At 26.5% G+C, this 20,289-nt stretch overlaps 2 protein-coding genes across 3 annotated transcripts in view; both read left to right on the top strand.

Moving 5' to 3' along the window:
* Positions 1–9,466, top strand: part of LOC101235331 (mitochondrial carrier homolog 2) — an 80,627-nt gene extending 71,161 nt beyond the window's left edge. The window contains exon 14 of the mRNA XM_065812808.1: positions 9,111–9,466. Within this exon, the coding sequence (XP_065668880.1) occupies positions 9,111–9,161 (51 nt within the window). The 3' untranslated portion in view covers positions 9,162–9,466. The remainder of the gene's footprint in view (positions 1–9,110) is intronic.
* Positions 9,467–10,665: 1,199 nt separating this feature from the next.
* Positions 10,666–18,610, top strand: LOC105843278 (ras-related and estrogen-regulated growth inhibitor-like protein). Of its 2 annotated transcripts, XM_065812806.1 has the most exons (5): positions 10,666–10,798; positions 11,809–11,948; positions 12,139–12,195; positions 12,302–12,375; positions 17,540–18,610. In XM_065812806.1, exons 2-5 carry the CDS (start codon positions 11,891–11,893, stop codon positions 18,176–18,178), a joined length of 828 nt encoding a protein of 275 aa, XP_065668878.1. In that variant the 5' UTR covers positions 10,666–10,798; positions 11,809–11,890; the 3' UTR covers positions 18,179–18,610. The 2 variants fall into 2 exon arrangements, with proteins under 2 accessions (XP_065668878.1, XP_065668879.1); XM_065812807.1 differs by lacking the exon at positions 10,666–10,798 and having other exon boundaries at positions 11,765–11,948.
* Positions 18,611–20,289: the final 1,679 nt, after the last annotated feature.

Below are 20,289 nucleotides of genomic sequence, written 5' to 3'. Positions count from 1 at the left end.
ATGTTTCGGCTCCTATGATACATTGTGTGTGACACACACAAAACATGCATAAGTTTCAATTTATAATTCCCTGCAAATGAAACGCCACAAAAATTTTTAATTGTTATTTTTTATAAAAAATGTCTCCCTCATATATCTATAATATCTGATACCAAACAATATAAAACAAATTGTACTCCAATTTTGAATCTTTGTCCACATCGTGAACCACTATTCAAAACAATATCTAAAATTTCATTGTTTTTTTTTTTATAATTTTTTTTTTTTCTCTTGTAACCACTAGCACTAAACATTTTTTGAAACTTTCTAAAATGCTAAAGACATACAGGGTTTTTTTCTGAATGGACAAGAACTGTGCTTTATAGGCCAAGTGCAAAGTATTGAATTACTTAAGTGTACTACAGTGCTAGTCACCAGAAAATGTTTAAAATTTTTATGTACCATAGTGCGTTTCATTGAGACTGAAAAGGTTAAACCTTTTTTGTTCTCAATAACTATGGTTTTTAATTTTTTTTTACCATGATTAAAAGTTTTTTTAAACGCAAACCTTTTTGTGTGCTTTGATTAAGTTTTTATTTCCAGGTTGAGGTTTTGTTCCAAGCAGAATCTTTATATTGAGGTACTGTTTGAGATTGATTATTTACAATTTTCATTTAAATCTTTTTTGCACATCATTGTCATATGGTTTCGGATTTATCTGCTAGTGATTCAAAAGCTCTTGGACCAAATTTGCAGTCACAATAGCAACAGCAGTATTTAAAAAAAAGTCACAATAGCAGCAACAATATTTTAAACAAAGCCTTTAAGTTATTGCTCATTTAAAATTTACTTTGCATCTTTATCACAGTGTTTATATTTTTCTGGATTTTTTCGGAATTCCAAATGTTTTTTAAAACTTTTTTTTTTTATCCAGATATCCAAATAGTTTTCTGGAAATACAAGTTTAAAATATTTTTTTTTGTAATCAAATAATTAAAACAGTAAAGGTATCATTCATCGATTACTCTACGCTATATTTAGTTAAATTAGACATGATTTGTACATGTGTACAACAAATTTTTCCTTATTTGTATGCATATATTTATTATTTATATGCATATATTTATTATTAATTACTTTGACTGTTTAACCTAAAAATCTAGTTTAATTTAATTTATCTTTTTATATAAGTTATATTAATTTATAAACTCTATTCAAATAAGTATTGAAATTATAGAAGAGAATGCCTGCTAAAACCTGAACTCTCAGTCAATGTATGCACATTCCACTGCGCCTATCCTTATTTAAGTCAATCAATGTATGTACATTCAGCTGTGACTTCAACTATAACAGTCAATTTATTTATGTACTGATGCACATATTCTTTGAAAAAAGTGATAAACAATAATTAAAAAACATAAAACTACTTAAAGAAATTTTCAATTAATTTATAATAACACATTAAATAATAACATTAAATAATTTTTATAACAATTTGTGCATACAACTAAAATATAGCAATTTGTGCATACAAATAATGAATTTTATTTTCTATATTCTTAATTATACAAAATGCATTTTTTTTTTTTCCCCTGATTTTTCTGTATACAGTGGTGTGACCTAACAAAGTCCTATGCTGTAAGAAAGTCCTAATGTAGCAAATGATTAATTTTGTATATTATAAAATAAATATTTTAAGAATATACTTTTTGTTATTTTAACTAAATGCTTTTGAAGAAACTTTCGGCCAATCAGAGTATTTGTTTTACTGAGATGTAAATAGTCAATATAAGCTGGTGCCATATTGAACATTGCATCAAAGATTGTATGTTGAAGAATTAGTTCTTTTATGGTAAAAATCTTGTTGTTAAAAAACTATTTTGATCAATAATGGCACATGAACGTGGTAAGTTTAGAATTTGCATGTTAAAATAATCGATTTACACGTAAAAACTAATATTTTTGTGAAAAATTTGACGTGACTTTCTTTTTTTCTCTTTTTTACCGTATACAAAAGAAAGTCCTAGCCTTACAAAAATAATTTAATTTTTTGTTTTAGGCCCAAAAAGATCTTACAAGCCATATTCACAACAGGACATGGATGAAGAATTGGATAAAATAAAAAAGAAGACTATGACAATATATGCAGCATCAAAACTTTATAAAATAACTTTATAAAAGACAACCCTTGCTCAACAAACACAAGGTCGAGCAAAATGTCAAATAGGGCGTCCAACAATTTTTGATAAAACCGTAGAGGTTAAAATTAAAAATTGGCTAATTGATATGGTGAATGTTGGTATGCCAGTCACAAAGAAACTTCTTCTTAAGGGTGCATCTATTTTAGCACATAAAATGAATCTTGCAATTTTTTTAAGAAACATTTAACACTTTCGATTCGAAAGGCTCAGACACTTCCAAAACATAGAAAACTTGTTTCCAAACAAGATGTTAAAATGTGGTTCCAAAAAATAACAGAATATATGGATAAAAATGATTTATTGTCTGTGTTGGAGGATCCTAATCGAGTTTGGAACCTTGATGAGTCATCTTTTGATCTGTATCCATCTATTAAAAATGCAATTAGATAAAAAAACGATTGTATAACATCACTGCAAATAGTGATAATGAAAGTTTCTCAGTTATGATAACAGTAAATGCAAGTAATTTATTTGCACCACTTTTGGTTTTGTATCCATATGAATGGCGAATTCCACCAGAAATTGCAACTGACTTTCCTAAAGATTGGGTTATGAGTAAATTAGCCAAAGGTTACCATATGTCCCAAACATTTTACGATTTTTTAGATGGCCACAAATCATTTGACCTTAGATTTGGGACAATTTTGCAGAGAAAATGGTATTGTCATCATTTGTTTGCCACCTAATTGCACCCATTTTGCACAACGATTGGACCGAGTTTACTTTCATGGTGCAAAAGATATTTGGACCGACATAGTTATAGAATGGAGAATGCAAAACCTTGGAGTTGCTCTAACAAAAAGGACATTTGCGCCCCTGCTCCAGACTGCAATTGCTAAAACACAGGAAAATCCAACTTTAATACCAAATGGATTTAAATGCTGCGGTTTGTGTCCTTTTTTACAGGAAAATTTGGATCTTACAAAAGTCCTGTTAAGTGTACAAGAAAACAAAATTCAAAGGGATCTCATAGAATCCACTGAAACTCCAGTTATAGCGGAACTGTTAAGTCCAATCGATAAAGCTAAAAATGATTTAGAAACTGATATGACACATGGCCAATTAAAATCTTTTAGAGCCCATCATAATCTTATGTATTGGACAGGTGCAATAGAATAAGAAGCCTTATTTTATTACTGACAGAAGAAAATGGACAAAATAGAGGGTGTTGATCCCACAACTCGAGAAAAGAACATGGTTCTAGAAATGCCATTAGAGGAAATCCTAGTAAGTAATGAGAACTTAACACAACTAGAATCACCAATTGAATATAATGAGACAGCTTTAGCACCAGTTCAAGGACCTTTTCAAGTAAATGACAATGTTTTCGAGTCAATATTTGTTAGTCCAGAAGAATTTCAGAGTAAAAAAGTACCAAATCAAGCAAAAAAAGTTTCATCAGTCATTACATCTGACGAATATATTGTTTAGAGGAGAAAAAGAGGAGCTAAAGAAGTAAAAAAAACAGAGAATTGATAAAAAGCAAGAAAGAAAGAGAAAAAAAGCTGAAAAAGAGTCTGAGAAACAGAAAGAAAGCGAATTCGGCTAGAAAATTTGAAAGAAAAACAAGAAAAAGCAGCTAAAAAGTCTAAAACTAAGTAAATTATACATAGAATAATGGAAAGGAATTTTAAATGTTATATTACGTGTAGAATTAATAAATCTCTGTCAGAAAAATGTCTTTAGTGTATTAGTTATTTTAATATTCAAGAAATATATAATACTAAATATTAGGACTTTCTTTTTTACTTATTAGGACTTTCTTTTATTCCAATCAAAATTATAGTACTTTCTTTTTGTCATCACCTACATTACAGCATAAGTTAAGACTTTTTTGAATGTATTTTCGCCTAAAATAGGTTAAAACTGAAAATTTATTTATTGTTCTACAATATTATCAAAAAGCAAGAAATCAAATTTATTATTTATTAGTATTAATTTGCTCTTATAAATTGAGATTACGGTATTTCTTTCAAATATTTTTCGGATATTTTTAGGAAAAACTTTTCCGGATTTAAAAATATGACCAGAATAATTACTATTATCAAGCCTTTAAATCAAAGCCAAGATATAGAAATTAGGTGCTTCATAGATAGATACATTCAGATAATTCATAGATGATAATGATGAGTTTGATATCAAACAATAGCCTTTGAAGGTAAACTTTAATTAAATGAGTTAAAGGAGTTGGAAAAGTCTTTTTAAATTATGACAATTCTCCTCTTCAATGATTTGTATTGTTGTATTGTTTATGCCGATATACTTCTGGTTCTTTGGTTGAAAATTTGATGTTGATGATTTTGCACAATCTGGTAAATAATAAAGCAATATATTTTTTAGTATATTTATTTTAGATTATTTGAATTTTATAAATTAATATTCTAATAAATTATCTTGGTTTCAACAAATTAACAGACAATTGTCTTGATGAAAAAGTATGCTCAACCATAAATAGGGTAATAGTTTATTAATAGATTTCAAATATTATCAAAATATATTTTGGAGTTAGAAAAATACTAAGTTTAGAACCCCCTTTTTTTTTGAACATTTCTGCAGTTTTAAAAAAAGGTTATGAAATTAAAAAAAAAATGGATTATAAAATAAAAAAAGGTTTTGATTTTTAATTTGTTTCTGTCTTATGTCAACCTACTGAAAAAAATAATAATAACTTTTGGTAATTTTTTAAAATAAGAAGTTAGTTGACTAATTCAGTTAAACTAAAAGTTTAACTGATATTACCTAATATTAGCTAACTAGAAAGTCAGCCCATTGGTTTTGTTTTAAAGTTAATCAACTAATATAAACAAACTAGAAAGTTAACCAATTAGTTTTGCTTTAAAGTTAATCAACTAATATAAACAAACTAGAAAGTTAACCAATTAGTTTTGCTTTAAAGTTAATCAACTAATATTAGCAAACAAAAGTTAATTTCTGTTAATGATTTTTTAGTTGTTTAGTTACAGATTTTCTTTTTAGTCACAACACTAATAAATTTTAAGATGACCATTTCTTTATATAAAAAAAAACTTATCAAATTAATTACTTTATTTGAAAAAGTTTTAATGGTCATTTTCTTAATAAGGACTTTATTTATATAGAGGGTGTATCCTTAAATTTGTCAGGGGTTGTTTTTTTAGACCTTTAATAATAAAAGGAGGAAAGAGGTATTTGTTTTAGGTTTATCAGCAGAATAAGGAGTTTTTGTTAAATGGAACAAGAGATGACAAGTTGACATCTTGTTACATCAATCAAAATCTGATCTCTTGTGACATGCCATTTGACAAACTTGCATCCTTTTACTGTATCTGTCTCTTCATGCTCTAAAAACTTTTACTTTTCTAGTGTTTTTTTTATTAATGCGTTTCCTGACTCTCAAAGTTTTTCAGTTTTTTTAAGTTTTCTGTCAACTATTTTCTTGCTCTTTAACAGTGTTCTTTGTTTTCTAATAACTCCTAACTAAAACAGTGGTTGCTTGCTGCTTTGTTTAGAGTAAATTAAAATGAAATTAAAAATAATAATACTATGATGGTTTAAAAAAAAATTTATAGAGTCTAAAAGTTTATGTAGAAAATGAAGTTTAAGTGTTCTAATTTGTGCTAAGTTTTAGCACCTTCTGCTTTGTTCTTTTATATCAATCAGAAAGTGCTAAAACTTTGCACAAATTAAAATTAAAAAAAGCAGAAGAAAATCTTTAAAAAGAGTATTTGTTAATGAACAAACTGTTAATGACTTTTCCATGACTAGTGATTAATATTCTGACATCATTAGGTTACCATAGTATCATATGGCAGTTGTAATTTCATAATTAGACGAAAATAATGAAGTGATAAATGGCTTATTTGTAAACTATGTCACCTGGAATTGTTAAAAACTCATTTGTATCTTTTAAGATAACAAATTTTTCACATTACGAAGTGCCATCTGGATTTATCATCTTAATTAACTATGTACCCAGCAATCAATAAGGCATTTTAAAGCCAACAATCAATAAATTTTCTTGAGTTCTTTTTTGGTAAATTAATAAAAAAATGTCCTATTCTTTCTTTGTTTATCTATAAAATAATGTTTGTGTTTATAAAATTGTTATATAGCTTTTGTTTGTTGTGAAATATTTTGTTTACTCTGTTACCAACTCTTAAACTTTTTTAAAAGATACATCTGTAGGAACCACTTACTAATTTTCTTAGTAAGCAATTTCTAAACAAGTTGAAGTCTGAATTTTTGAAGTAATATTTACAAGAGATTTTTTTTTTTATAAGATAAACCAGGGCATGTTGATCAACTTGTTTATAAAAATCTTCACTTAGTGGTTTTTAGCTTTTCATGTTTTATTTTTTCATGGGAAAAGGTTAATGAGACACTAGATCCTAAAAAATGAAGATTAAAAAAATATCAAATTTGTAATTAGTTTTAACTGTTTTTGTTATAAAAATGTTAAAAGTTGTATGCAAAAATTCAGATATAAGTTATAGGTGGACTAACATGCCCCAATAATGGGGTACATGTAATATTTTCTTATTATCTATGTACCCTCATAAAACTAACAAAGCAAATACCAAAATGTTTATGAGGCTTAATTGTGCGCTATTATGTTTTATAGCTTTTAATATTTTTATAACAAAAACAGTTTTCTGTCGCTAATGGCTGCATTATGACGGCCAAATGACATGCATGGATTATCTTCCGGATATTTTTCTTAACTTTTAGTTTTTCCGGATATCTAAAACATTTTTCATACATACAAGTTTATGTACATATTGTTGTAATATACTTGTTTTTTGCGCTTGCTCACTCATTACTCATACAAAAATTAAAAAAAGTTAAAAAAAAATTGAAAACGACTCCAGGTAAAAGCAAAATTAAGAGGATAATAAGGGAAAAATATATTTCGGATTTTTTCCGGATATTTTACCAAAAAAATTTCAGGATTTTTAAAATATGATCTGGATAATCTATGGACTGGAAAAAACGTGTTTTTTTTTTCTTGTTGGTTGGTTGGTTTTTTCGAGTTGGAGATTGTAGCAGTCAAGGTTCTCTAGAAGTTTGGAGTAAAAAATTATACATACATACATACATACATACAAACATACATACATACAAACATACATACATACAAATATACATGACAAAATTTCTGTTTTGATCTTTTACTAACTTTTACTATTGAACTCAAATAATCGATGTTTTGGATGGTCTTTAACTGAAACTAATTTTGAACTTTCAAAAATCGTAAATTATGATGATTTGGTTTTCAATTGATAACCTTTGCAGTTTCATTTACATTGAATTATAACACGAACTACTGATTTTTCGACGTACTGGGAATTTGATCGACTGAATTTTCAACCCACAACAAATTTTCTGTACTTTTTATCGAGTGATTTTTTGATAGACTTAATGACTAAGTTTATTCCAGTATATATTTTGTATTTTTTTTTTGTGATTCAAATTTCATTTTTTTGAAAAGGTTTTCTCATAATTTAAAGAGTGCCGGTGCACCTATGGAGCGAAGTATTTAAAAAAAAATAATTAAAATACAGACTAATCAGTTGAAAATCATCTATAACTGATTGAAAATTAAATTATCTGTTATCAGTTGAAAAAAAAATCTCTTAAAATCGATTCAAAAAAAATTGGTTGGAAATGAAAACTTTATAAATTGGTCAAAATTGAAAAAGACGGTTAAAAACATTTTTGGCCTCAGTAGAACATCTATGCTATAAAAGGTTCAGATTTTTATAGATCCAACTACGTCACACGATGTTTTAGTGTTGTTTAACATCTAATTCTTATATTTTTCCCTGGTTTACTTTTATTTTTTCTGATTAAGAGTAATACACTCGTAAGGTAAAAACAATTAATTTAAAGGAAAAGCTGTATTTAATTTTTTTAAAGTTTAAAATTGAAAGCATGTTTTTAGATTCATGGCTGGCGTCAGTAACTCCTTTTGTTCTAAGCGCCAACCGTTGACTTTTTTGATAAATACAAAATTTTAACAAGATTGTTCCATTCTTAAACTTCTTTTAATCGATTGATACATTTTTATCATTTAAATATATATTCAGCATAAATTTTTTAATGTTTTCATTTATTGTGCATTTAATTTTTGTGTGTATTTTTTTGTGTTCTGCTATTTTAACTCTGACATCCGGTTATAGACTCAAATAAAATCTCTGCGGCTAGGTTGAGTGTGTGGTTAAAAAAAAGGCATCTAGTATATTGATGGACTCTTTTTTGACAAGTAATTAAATCGTTACTACATCTAGAAAATTGTTAAGCCAAGCTACTTCAGTTTCGGTGCAAAAATTTAAATCTTTTTTTTTTTTAAGTTTGCCGCTTCGATTGTTCTCATTTACCATAACAAAAGAATGTTTTAATTTTATACCACGGAATATTTGTCAAGTTCTGCTTTGAAGTTTTGGTTTAGTGGATCAAGTTATTGACAACTATATACTTAGATCAAATCAGACAAATAAAATATTATAAGTATTAAATTCTGGCTAAGAATAAATGCACGAATAGATGATTCTATTACGCTATGAATAAAATACACAAATAAATGAATCAAATACGCTATAAATAAATACACAAATGATTCTTTTGTTTTAATAGAATTTGCTATTATTATGAGAACGATAGTTTTATGCGCTTATTTCTTTGATCTTTTTGTTTTATTACATGAAATAATTTTTCTTTGAAATAAGTTTTAAGTGAGATATACGAAAAGTTAAATACGAATGTATTTAACTTTTCGTATATCTCACAAAAACTTATTTCAAAGGGATCCGTTTAACCTATGTTTGTTATTTGCTTGTTTTTTTACATTTTTTGATGTACTTCCCAACTGCTTGAAAAATTTTATCTGAGCTTTTTTTTTCTTTTTTTTATTTAGCTGAATAACGCAATAATTCGCTTTTTCTTTTATTTAAGGGCTTACGCAGTCGTGGTTCGACGTTGTTCAGAAGAAATGTCTCTATCTAGGAATGTGCATGACGATTTTTCATAATTATATTTTATGCAAAACTGGGTGATTTAAATTCAAAATTATTATCCCGCTTATTTTATCCAAAACTATTTATGAGTTTGAGATTTTTACGTATTCAGTATAAATATTCTAATCCTATTTTTTTTAATTACTTTTATTTTCAAGGACGTAGTATTTCTTAAGTTGTCTTGTTTTGAGATCAAAAATCCCGGTTTTTATTGCGTTTATTTTATTGCATTTTATATGTTTTTTGAACAAAAACCTTGTAATTTATAATTTAATTACGGATTATTTTTATGTTCTTTTGATTTTTGTTTTTAAGCGGTTTGAATTAAAATGACTTTAAATTAGCCATACCTTAACCACGTGTTACCAGGTTTGCCACGTTACTTGTGGGATTTTAATATAATTTTATTACAAAATATATCAACATTTTGAATTGGCTGTTCCATTTTATTTTGTTTTTGATATTTCACTTATTCTTATTGTAGGTATAAATATAAGTTTTACACAATTAAAGATGAATTTTCTTGCTTGTATCTAAAATAAGCGCATATACATAAAATACGTTTAACCTTTGTCTATCGCTGATTTTAGTCCCGTGTCAATCTTGTGACGTTTGTACCTGTACAGAGATCGTGTTGTATGTTTAAAGTGTGTTCTTTAAGATTTTCAATTATCGTTACTATCCCCCGCTATTTATAATGTAGGACTTCACATGATATTACTTAGGAGGTTGTCCTATGTACAGATTTTAAAAAATTTCTTTGCAAGTAATAATGGTGTTGCGACAGTTAGTAGTAAATTAAAGTATTAGCACTCCAGGGTTCAGGCGGGTTTAATTTTTTTAATAAGAAAGCTAAAGTCCTATATATAAATAGAAAATAAAGTTATAAAAACGTCAACAAAATAAAGTTTCGTATTTATATACAATTTCAGATGTTTTTCACATTCGATTTTGTTTTAAAAATGTGAGTGTTTGTCGTTGGCGCTAATGAAGAAATAAATTTTTCTTTATTTAATAGGATATAAAATAAAAAAGATTTGACTTTTTTTCAAATTTATTAATTGATATGTAATTGCTTATGAAAAACAATTTTAACATAAAATTTAAGTTTAACATAGCTTTGTAAACGCGCAAATATGTGAACTTAGTCTAAACAATATTCCTATCGTAAATAAATTTTTTTATTAGATTTAAAGGATTTATTGTATTCATAGTTTTGAATTTAATTTTGTCTTAAATTATTGTCACAAATGATTACTTCTAATGTTTCAGCATGTTGGTGAAAAAAACTTTAGAATATAAAATAACCGGTATTGACGTGAGCAGGAATGCCTAAGCATTTTTTTTAATGAAATGTCTAACTTTCCGTACTTATGAAATGGTTTTTTGTAAGTTCCTCGATGGGAAGCAAATTACAATAGAAAAAGTACACATTTACATTTGTGAAAAGCACACATTTACATTTGAGGAGTCGTTTAACTTTTATAAGTTTTACTTTTTGTAAATATTTTGAGTTGCGTTGGCTTTTCCAATAAAAAATAAATAATTTTTAGAGATAAACGCGAATAACGTTTTAATGAAGTCAACACTCTGAAACGCGCATCGTGATTCTAACCTTAAAAAAAGGTAGTATTTATTTTCTTAAGTCTAAACTATAGATATAATTTATTTTCTGAAACAAATAGAGTTCTCTCCCATATTCTGATATGTTTAAACTGTTATACAGGTAAAAATAAATGAGGTTTTTCAATTTTTTTTTTTTTTTTTAAATAGTTTTTATAGCCAATTACTTAGCCAAATTTAAAAAAGACTAAATTTTTTTTCTTATTATTATATACAATTAAATTTTTTTTTTCTTCAAATGGCAGTAAAAATTATTCTACTAGTATCGTAACAATAGGTCAAGTAGTCCATTTATTTAGTAATCCTATTAAAGTATTGCATTCGTCATAACCTTAATATCAGCATTGTGAGTATAAATGATCCAGGATAAAAATATTAAAGTGCCAAATTATTTTTAAACGTTAGAACAAAAGGTAATAAGAAAAAATTGCTACATCATAGAGATGTTGCTCTCAGAAGCTTAACGTATCACTTTAATTAGCTCTATTAGAAAAATAATTTGTTACATACTTTTAACTAATGCTACATTCAAAAAAGCAATTTTTTTTTTTTTTTTTAAATGTAGCATTTGTTTGACCGCGTTTACTTTTTAAAATGTCACACCACTTTCAATTGGGTATTTCCGTCAAATAGAAGTGCTTTAGTCTATAAATTAAAATTGTTAGTAACTAAGATTTATAAATAAGCTCTTTAAATACCGTCGTTTTGTTCTTCAATTGTTAGATCCACTTTTACAAATAAAGATAGATGGAACTATTTGATAAAAAATAACAGAAAAATTGAAATTTGATACAGTTTAAATTTAAAATAAAAGTTCTAAACTTAAAAAAGTTGGAAAAATGTTGTTGTCACATTAAGATAACTTTTTAATGTTTGTTTATTTTAACTGCGACATTTTTTAGCATTATTTCGAATATGACAGCATTGATGGACTAATAGATTTATTATATTTGAGTTATGCGTTACATTATTTAAAATAAAGATATTTGCCCATCTGTATATTATTTTATTAGGATGAAAAATAGAACAAATGATCGTTATCACTATTAAGTTTTAATTTCGATGCACAACTAGCTCCAAAGCAAATTTGTTATTATGTCCAGTCTGGTCATCAAGTTGGCGATTGTTGGAGGCAAGAACTCTGGGAAGTCAGGTTTAAAGTTTTAAAATTTAGAGTTACACATATATTATAATCAATTCATATATATATATATATATATATATATATATATATATATATATATATATATATATATATATATATATATATATATATATATATATATATATATATATATATATATATATATATATATATTATATATATATATATTATATATTAGCACTTGCTGTTCGATTTCTTACTCGAAGGTTTATCGGGGAATATGATTCTAATTCAGGTAATACATTATCTATTTATTATAAATAAAACTCTCCATCAAAATAACTTAAAGTACAAAATTTTTTAATTTAAAGATAAAACTCTATGTAAGACATTTTTTCTAGACGTTTGCATCAAACGCAATATACAATTGGCTGGCAAATCTGTAGAGTTGCATATCAAAGACACAGCGGGTTCTGTAAGTAATTTTGGAACTTCTTTAAATTTTTTAAAAAGTGTTGATTTATTTATCTATTTTTTATAAACACTTTAAAAATAATTGATTTAGTTATTAGGACAAATAATTTATGTATTAGCACATTTAAGTATTAAAAAAAAAACCACTGCCAAAACAATACGCGTTTTTAACTTTAGGTAACGCCAATAAGCAAGTTTTTGGTTGCTATATTTCATTTTTAAAAAGATGCGTTACCTAAATAAAATCGAAAGAAGTTAAGTATATTGTGTAAAACTACGTAACAAGAATTCCTATCAAGTGAACTTGATATTGAACATAATTTGCACATTCTAACATCAAGTACGATATCTGTCCGCTGTCTCTATGCCATCTTTCTAACTCAACTTCTTTTGACTTTCTCTTTAATATCCTTCGTTCTTCTAAAAATCACTTACTCTTGGACTGCAAAGCGAGTTATGATGCTTTTTAGTGAGCTTAACCTGTCTTTGTAGGCCTTGGTATGTGGTCTCTATATAACAATTAGCCGGAGGAGGATAAATCACAATACCAAATAAAAATAAGCTGCGTTACCTAGTTACGGCTTTAGTGAATAATTAACTTTGAAATTGTGATAAAAATTTATATTATATTTATTCTTTGAAATTTTTTTAAGTATTTTTTACAATATAAGTATTATAAATTCCCAGTGTTCCATAAAAACTTTCCATAAACAATGTTACGTTCCTAGTGTAGTATGAGGGTGTAGACATTTATATCTATCTGTGACCTGCCTGTAGGCTAAGAACTAAGGAACAACAGCTTTTAATACTTAAACTGGTGAGAATACTGGATACTATGCATGGATTAGCAGTTCATTGGAGCACAAAACAATAACTATGCTAAACATAACAATGGATTTTTTTTCTACTGCGATAATAATGCAAAAAACAAAGTTCATAATCATTGCTAGTCAAGTATAGATTCAGGCTACGTGACTATGATTAGGCTGTAGTCGCAAGACACAAAATAATTCAGTAGGTGTGTGCTAGAACCCCAAAAAAAACCTAATGATCTTGGAAATCGAGAAGCGGTTTCTTTGGACCAACATTTATAGCAATTAAATTAGGAAAAAATACGTCGTTGATAGCATTCAATAATAGGCTTAATTTCTAGAAATGCTTTACATTCAAGGAGTTTTATATCATTACTTAAAATAATAAATCGATTTTTTTAAACCAATAATAGCGTATTAATTTTTTGTAAAATAAAGTTCATTATTTTTTCTGGTATTAACCTCCAAAATCTTTTTTTTTCAAAAAACTTTTATCTCTAAGAAGTACAATATATAACTTTTAGCTTACAGATACTTTTATTATTGCAACTTTTACAGATTTTAGCTTACAGATAATTTTATTATTTAACTTCAATATATTGTCCTTTTAGATCAGAACTAGTTTATACGTTAAAGCATTCGTGGCGCAGTGCTTAGAGTTCTGGCTCAGAACCAAAAGCTTTGAGGTTTAAAGCTGGCTCTTGCTCAATAAGAGACATTGATAAGGAAGGAGGCGTGAACTTCTTGGTTAAATGCTCTTCCGCGGTGCTCTGTGCTGCAAACCTTAATAACTATAAAAAAAAATAGTTATTATATATAATCATTATTTATTGTGTAATAACAATAACTATTACAATGTAATGACAACAACTGCTGTTCAAAAAACAAGAAGTTCCTATTTCAGTGTGATATTAGACAGATTTTCTTTATTCTCCGCTGCTAGCTGTTCAAATAAATAACGGTCTTAAAATTCCAGAACGGATAACAAACCTAGAATTTTATCAATTCTTAACTTAAAAGGTTATTATATCGGTTAAATCTATTTGCCTTGCGCTAGAATGACTTATATAGATATATCATGCTGCGAATGCACTTTACAACATAGAATCAACCATTCAACTCGTACGATACAAGTCCGGTTTTTTTTTTGTTTTTTGGTTTTTTGTTTACATTTGTTGTAAACAATGATATATATATATATATATATATATATATATATATATATATATATATATATATATATATATATATATATATATACACACACACATATATATGTGTATATATATATATATATATATATATATATATATATATATATATATATATATATATATATATATATATATATATATATATATATATATATATATATATAAATAATATATATAAATAATACTATAAAACTGGAAATGCAAATCTAATAAAAAACCATAATAATAAATATCAGATAGAAAGACGTGATAAAAACTTAAAGAAAGACGCAATAAAATCAATTTCATAAATTTTATAAATCAAAGAAAAAAAATCTGTTTTAAATCAAAGTTTATTTTATATTAATAGTAACTTATGGACTTATCAAAAGTATTATAGACGTTGTAGTTTACCTTTTTTCCGTATTACCCCAGGCATAAGCAGAATTCACTTAATTTTATAAACGAGTAATAGCGAGTTATCGAGTTACGAGTTAGCGAGTTAGCGAGTTACGAGTAACGAGTTAGCGAGTTAAAAACGAGTTATTTTTTTGTTTAAATAAGCTTTATATTAAATGCCAATATTTTTTGAGACTTAGGTGCTTACATGATCAATATGGTTTTTCCAAGTAATGTTCTCATCAAGATAAACACCTAGGAATATTTTAACAGAATCTCTTTTCATCACAGTTTTAGACATTTGAGGCATGATATTTTGTAAAAAACGTTTTTCAAAGAGGGAATGGAAAAGTTAGCATTTAATGTTAATTTATTACATATGAGTCATTTAGTGTTAGTTCATTTTTTGTTGTTGAAAAAAGTTTGTAAATATCAGTATGAGATTAGAACAGTTTGGTGTCATTATACTATTATTATGCAAACATTATACTCATCAGGTTGGAGGCTTCATTTAAATTGTATCCAAGAAAAGAAATTGAATACCATAAGTTGAATATCATAGGTTATATTTAAAGATTCATTTTGATGACCATCATTACTATACACTATTTGTTTACGATTTCTTAAATAGCTTTTAAACACTATGTAATGACTTTATTGTTGAAACCGTAAAGTTAATTTTTTTGCATAAAATTGTTATGGTCAACCATATCAAAAGATTTATTCCATGAAAGAACATTTTTATTTGGCACGGAAAAACAAAGAACAGTTATTTTTGAAGTTTTTTTAATTTTATTAACATTTTAAGTTTCATTTGATTTTTAAGACTATATTAAAAAAAAAGCAAAGCTGAGTAGTTACAGAGAAAACATTTGAATCACATCTGAATTAAAATGAGCTTAAACAGATTATGCGAGTATTACGATTAAAAAATATGGTATTAATATATATATATATATATATATATATATATATATATATATATATATATATATATATATATATATATATATATATATATATATATATATATATATATATATATATATATATATATATATATATATATATATATATATATATATATATATATATATATATACAGTGGCGTAGAAAGGTTTTTAAATGTTTGAAATAACCAACTTTTAAACAAAAAGAATATTCCAAATTTTTTTACGTTCAAGTGTATGACGAAAAGATTCTTCACAAAAGCAAATTATTGTGATAGGAGAATGGGAACAAAAAACCCTAAAATTTTAGCCCCTTCCCTACTCTAAACGCGAAGGCAATTATTTATTTTTTCATAAATATAAACTAATTATGTATTCATCAACAGATTACAATTTTATGTTTAAGTTATTCAGTGTTCAGTTTTTATGACCATGTAAAGAATACCCCCCCCCCCCTCAATTTAAAGGGGATGGGGGCCACAAACTTTGAAATTTTGAAAGATTTTATTCTCTCAGCAACCGGAGTCAATGATGGTGCATGCGTTAAAGTTCTTTTGTAAATTTCTTATGATTTAACACGAAATGATGTCATAACTACCATTGTATATAGCTTCCAACAAACCTCGTATATAGCTACCATCTTCATACAATCTAATACGACTTTTTTTTAAATGGTACGCTTGTTGGTTTTATCCAGTCATAAATCGATAATCAAAAGAAATTTCTACAAAAAAAATTCACAACTTATCATCTGCCAGAGTTGTATCTTGCGCGCAAAAAATAATTGATAATCATTTTAAAATTCTCACTATACAATATCAACTTCCTGGTAGTCATATCTGTAATTACGATAAGACTGTTTTCTGTGGTGATCAAGGTAAAGAAACTGTTAATAGTGTAAATAGTGTTTCAAAAAGGTGCAAGAAGTGTTTTAAAGCTAATATATAATAATAAAACAATTCATTATACAATGAAAAATTGCTGCAATGCTGATTGGTATTTCACACCTCATCTTCAGGTAAAAAAGCCAAACAAAACTTTATCGCTGAGCAAGCTTTAGGTGGTCCAACTAGCATCAATTTGACAGAAAAAGAAGTATATCAGGAAGAAGAACCGATTGTATTACCTTCAACTAAAAGAAGAAAAGTTAATAAGTGCAGAAATTATAGAAAAGAGTTATATTCAGTCATGTTATGCGAAAACCCATGTTTAATCTGATTTTATATTTTCTATCATATGTAAACAAAAATAATACAAATTTCTAGAAATAATAATATATATGAAATAATAATGATATATATATATATATATATATAAATATATATATAAATATATATATATAAATATATATATATACATATATATATATATATATATATATATATATATATATATATATATATATATATATATTATATATATATATATATATATATATATATATATATATATATATATATATATATATATATATATATATATATATATATATAGATAGATAGATAGATAGATAGATAGATAGATTATAATTTATTTTATATTCTGCAGAAAATAAAAATCGATTTCAGACTATATCTTAAAAACATTTATAAATTATTTTTTTCTTAAAAACACAAAAACTGTAAAACAAAAAGAAGTAGGTTTTTTATGCCATTTTTAACAACTGTGTGTATTTGTGTATTATTGGTATTTTTATTTTTTAAACGGTCATTGCAAAATTACTGTCTTAATAATGCAATATGTTGCTTTGAAAATTCAAAACAATGTATCCTCTTTATTATTTTTTTTTTACCATTTTTACTTTTTTTTAGATTTGGCTCAAAGGCCCTGCTGCTTTGGTTGGATGGTCTTCAGCCATAGTTATTGTTTACTCAGTTACTGATCCCCGTAGTTTTAGTTTGGCAAAATACATTCTTGAAGAAATGAATATTTGCAAAAAAGTTGATCAGTCATTTATTTTGTTGCTAGGTAATAAAAAAGATTTAAATCACTTAAGAGAAGTAACTCACAGCCAAGGGAAAAAATTAGCAAAAAAACATGGAATTCATTTTGAAGAAACTTCCGCAGCAAACGATTTTGAAAGTGTAGACAATGCTTTTAAAAAGCTTTTGTTTGTAAAAATACTTGCTTTTTCAAAAATACCCATTTCAATAGAACCTAACCAAACAAAAGCGTTTACACGCAAGCTTTCGTTAAATAATCATGAACTATCTCAACGAAAAATAAATCGTATTCGAAGAACTTCGACAGGTTCTTTTGATTCGGCACAAGAATCAATTTCATCTGTATCAGATGATGAAGGTACAGAGATTTATAATAGACTCATTGAGGCTCCAAAAAAGTACGAGGATGTCACTTGCAAATTGCAAGTTGGTCCAAATATAAAAAATAGAAAAATATCTTTACCTCATTTGTTCGGCAGAACGCAAAAGTTACTAAAGGCTAAATAAACATTTTGCACAAACAAGTTTTGTGAGCTTGTATATATTATTAATGTATGTATGTATGTTTGTATGTATGTATGTATGTATATATGTATGTATGTATGTATGTATGTATGTATGTATGTATGTATGTATGTATGTATGTATGTATGTATGTATGTATGTATGTATGTATGTATGTATGTATGTATGTATGTATGTATGTATGTATGTATGTATGTATGTATGTATGTATGTATGTATGTATGTATGTATAAAGAAACTTAGAACACGTCTGCAATCATCATTTTTTGTTTCTATTTATTTAGCTATAAGTTATTATAAATATTATTAGTAATATTGTTTATCTATAAATTCACGTTTATTTATTTCATTTATGTTTTATATATTCTAATTCAAATTTTATTTTGGTTTGCAATATATTTTATACCCATTTAAGTCTGATCGACTGTCTGGAACTTATATCAGGACTTTTATTATAATATTTCATCTAGTTTCGGAATTAAGTCCCGTTTACGCACGTGATTATCACGATCCAAGCGTAAACCAAAAACACTTTAATTTAATGGAGTTTAATACTTGTTTTATAAAGTTTTAAAGTGAACTTTAAAATTTTGCGTGCTTTTATTTCTGCATTCTGATTCGTTACGCAAACTTAGTATAATATTATACTGCGTTTCCGTAACGAATGAAACTAATAATAAAAGCTTATTATTCTAATTGATGATTTGGTAAGTAGTAGCTAATTTCATGGAGTTAAAACCCTATTCTGGATGCGTACTATTCTTTTTATTTTCGGGAGTTTTGAACACGCGATAGAGAGTGCCGGATAAGAAACTTTAAGGGTAAAAAAAGTCTCTTTAAATGTTTTTATTTTTAACATTTAAGCGACATCAACAATTAAGCGACATTTTAATGTTGTTTTAAAATTAAAATAATGCGGAAGTACATTAACTCTTTGAGTGCGGCGAGCGAAGATCGTAGCTTTTCCGTTAATGTGCGGCGTGGCTTTTATAGTGATCTTCAAAGCTTTTGCGCTAAAATATTGGTTTTAGTAATTTATAAACAATACTAGTGAATAGTGCATACTTTTTCTTTCTTATAGTTTATATATTTTTTACTTTCGATTTAAAACTACATTTTTTGAAAAAAACTTTTAGACTAGCATACAGGACTTTATATAGTTAGTTAGTGGTAAACTGTGTGAATCCACAAACTGAGACGTAGCAACGTCCAAGCCCAGTAATTATAGCAGCCCGGTAATTATTTTTTTTTAAACCAAATTTTTTAAATTTTTTATCAACCATTTGTCCAGACTCGCTTTGAACTTGTTCAAATGCTTAGAGTTCACAGCAATACCAGGAAGTATGTTCCAAATTTGAGACACTCTGTTCGAGAAGAAACGGATCCTTTAACCGATGCACAAAAGTCATTTGTTTTGCGAGGGGTGAAATACTTCCTCCTGATTTTATGTTTGTGACCTCTAGTTGAAGAGTATGGGCCATCTAATTCAACACTTGACTTAAAGACTGGTTTGACATTAAGATTGAGGAACTCTAAATGGTTCAATACCTTGTATAAATGAATCAAGTCTCCTTGTTTTCTTCTTAGATTTAAAGTTGTTAAACCCATTTTAACTAGCCGCTTTTCATAACGAAGCAGTTGATTTGAGTATTGTATTTTTGTGGTCTTGTGTTGAACTCTATTATTATTATTATTATTATTATTATTATTATTATTGTTATTATTATTATTATTATTATTATTACTATTATTAGTTAGTTTTATATTATTCTATTAACTGTTATTATAGTTTTACAAATAATCCCTTTACCATTTTTATAACTTTACAAATAATCCACCCTTTACCATTTTTTTAACGCAAATAACTAAATTTTAATTGAAAGCAAATAAAACCAAAAAAATAATTTAAACAGTTTTAGAAAAAAATTGTGCAAAATTAAAATCGTTTTTAAAAGGATCTTGATAAAATCATATTATCGTTATCTTCATCATCAATATCAAATTCATCTGTACCTTTATTGCCTTCTGTGATCAGACTCATTTTGATTTGATGCACGTTTTCCACCATCCAATCAATATGGTGCAAACTTCAA

The sequence above is a fragment of the Hydra vulgaris genome, chromosome 12 (assembly GCF_038396675.1).
Source record: "Hydra vulgaris chromosome 12, alternate assembly HydraT2T_AEP".
NCBI lineage: Eukaryota > Metazoa > Cnidaria > Hydrozoa > Anthoathecata > Hydridae > Hydra > Hydra vulgaris.
Note: the sequence above shows the minus strand (reverse complement) of the source record. Positions and strands in the feature narration are given on the sequence as shown.

Excerpts from the sequence above, each read along its gene's own strand:
- LOC105843278 (XM_065812806.1), top strand. The coding sequence starts at position 11,891 with ATGTCCAGTCTGGTCATCAAGTTGGCGATTGTTGGAGGCAAGAACTCT. Across the intron at positions 12,196-12,301 it reads GGAATATGATTCTAATTCAG|ACGTTTGCATCAAACGCAAT; the intron begins GTAATACATTAT and ends CATTTTTTCTAG. Across the intron at positions 12,376-17,539 it reads TCAAAGACACAGCGGGTTCT|ATTTGGCTCAAAGGCCCTGC; the intron begins GTAAGTAATTTT and ends ACTTTTTTTTAG.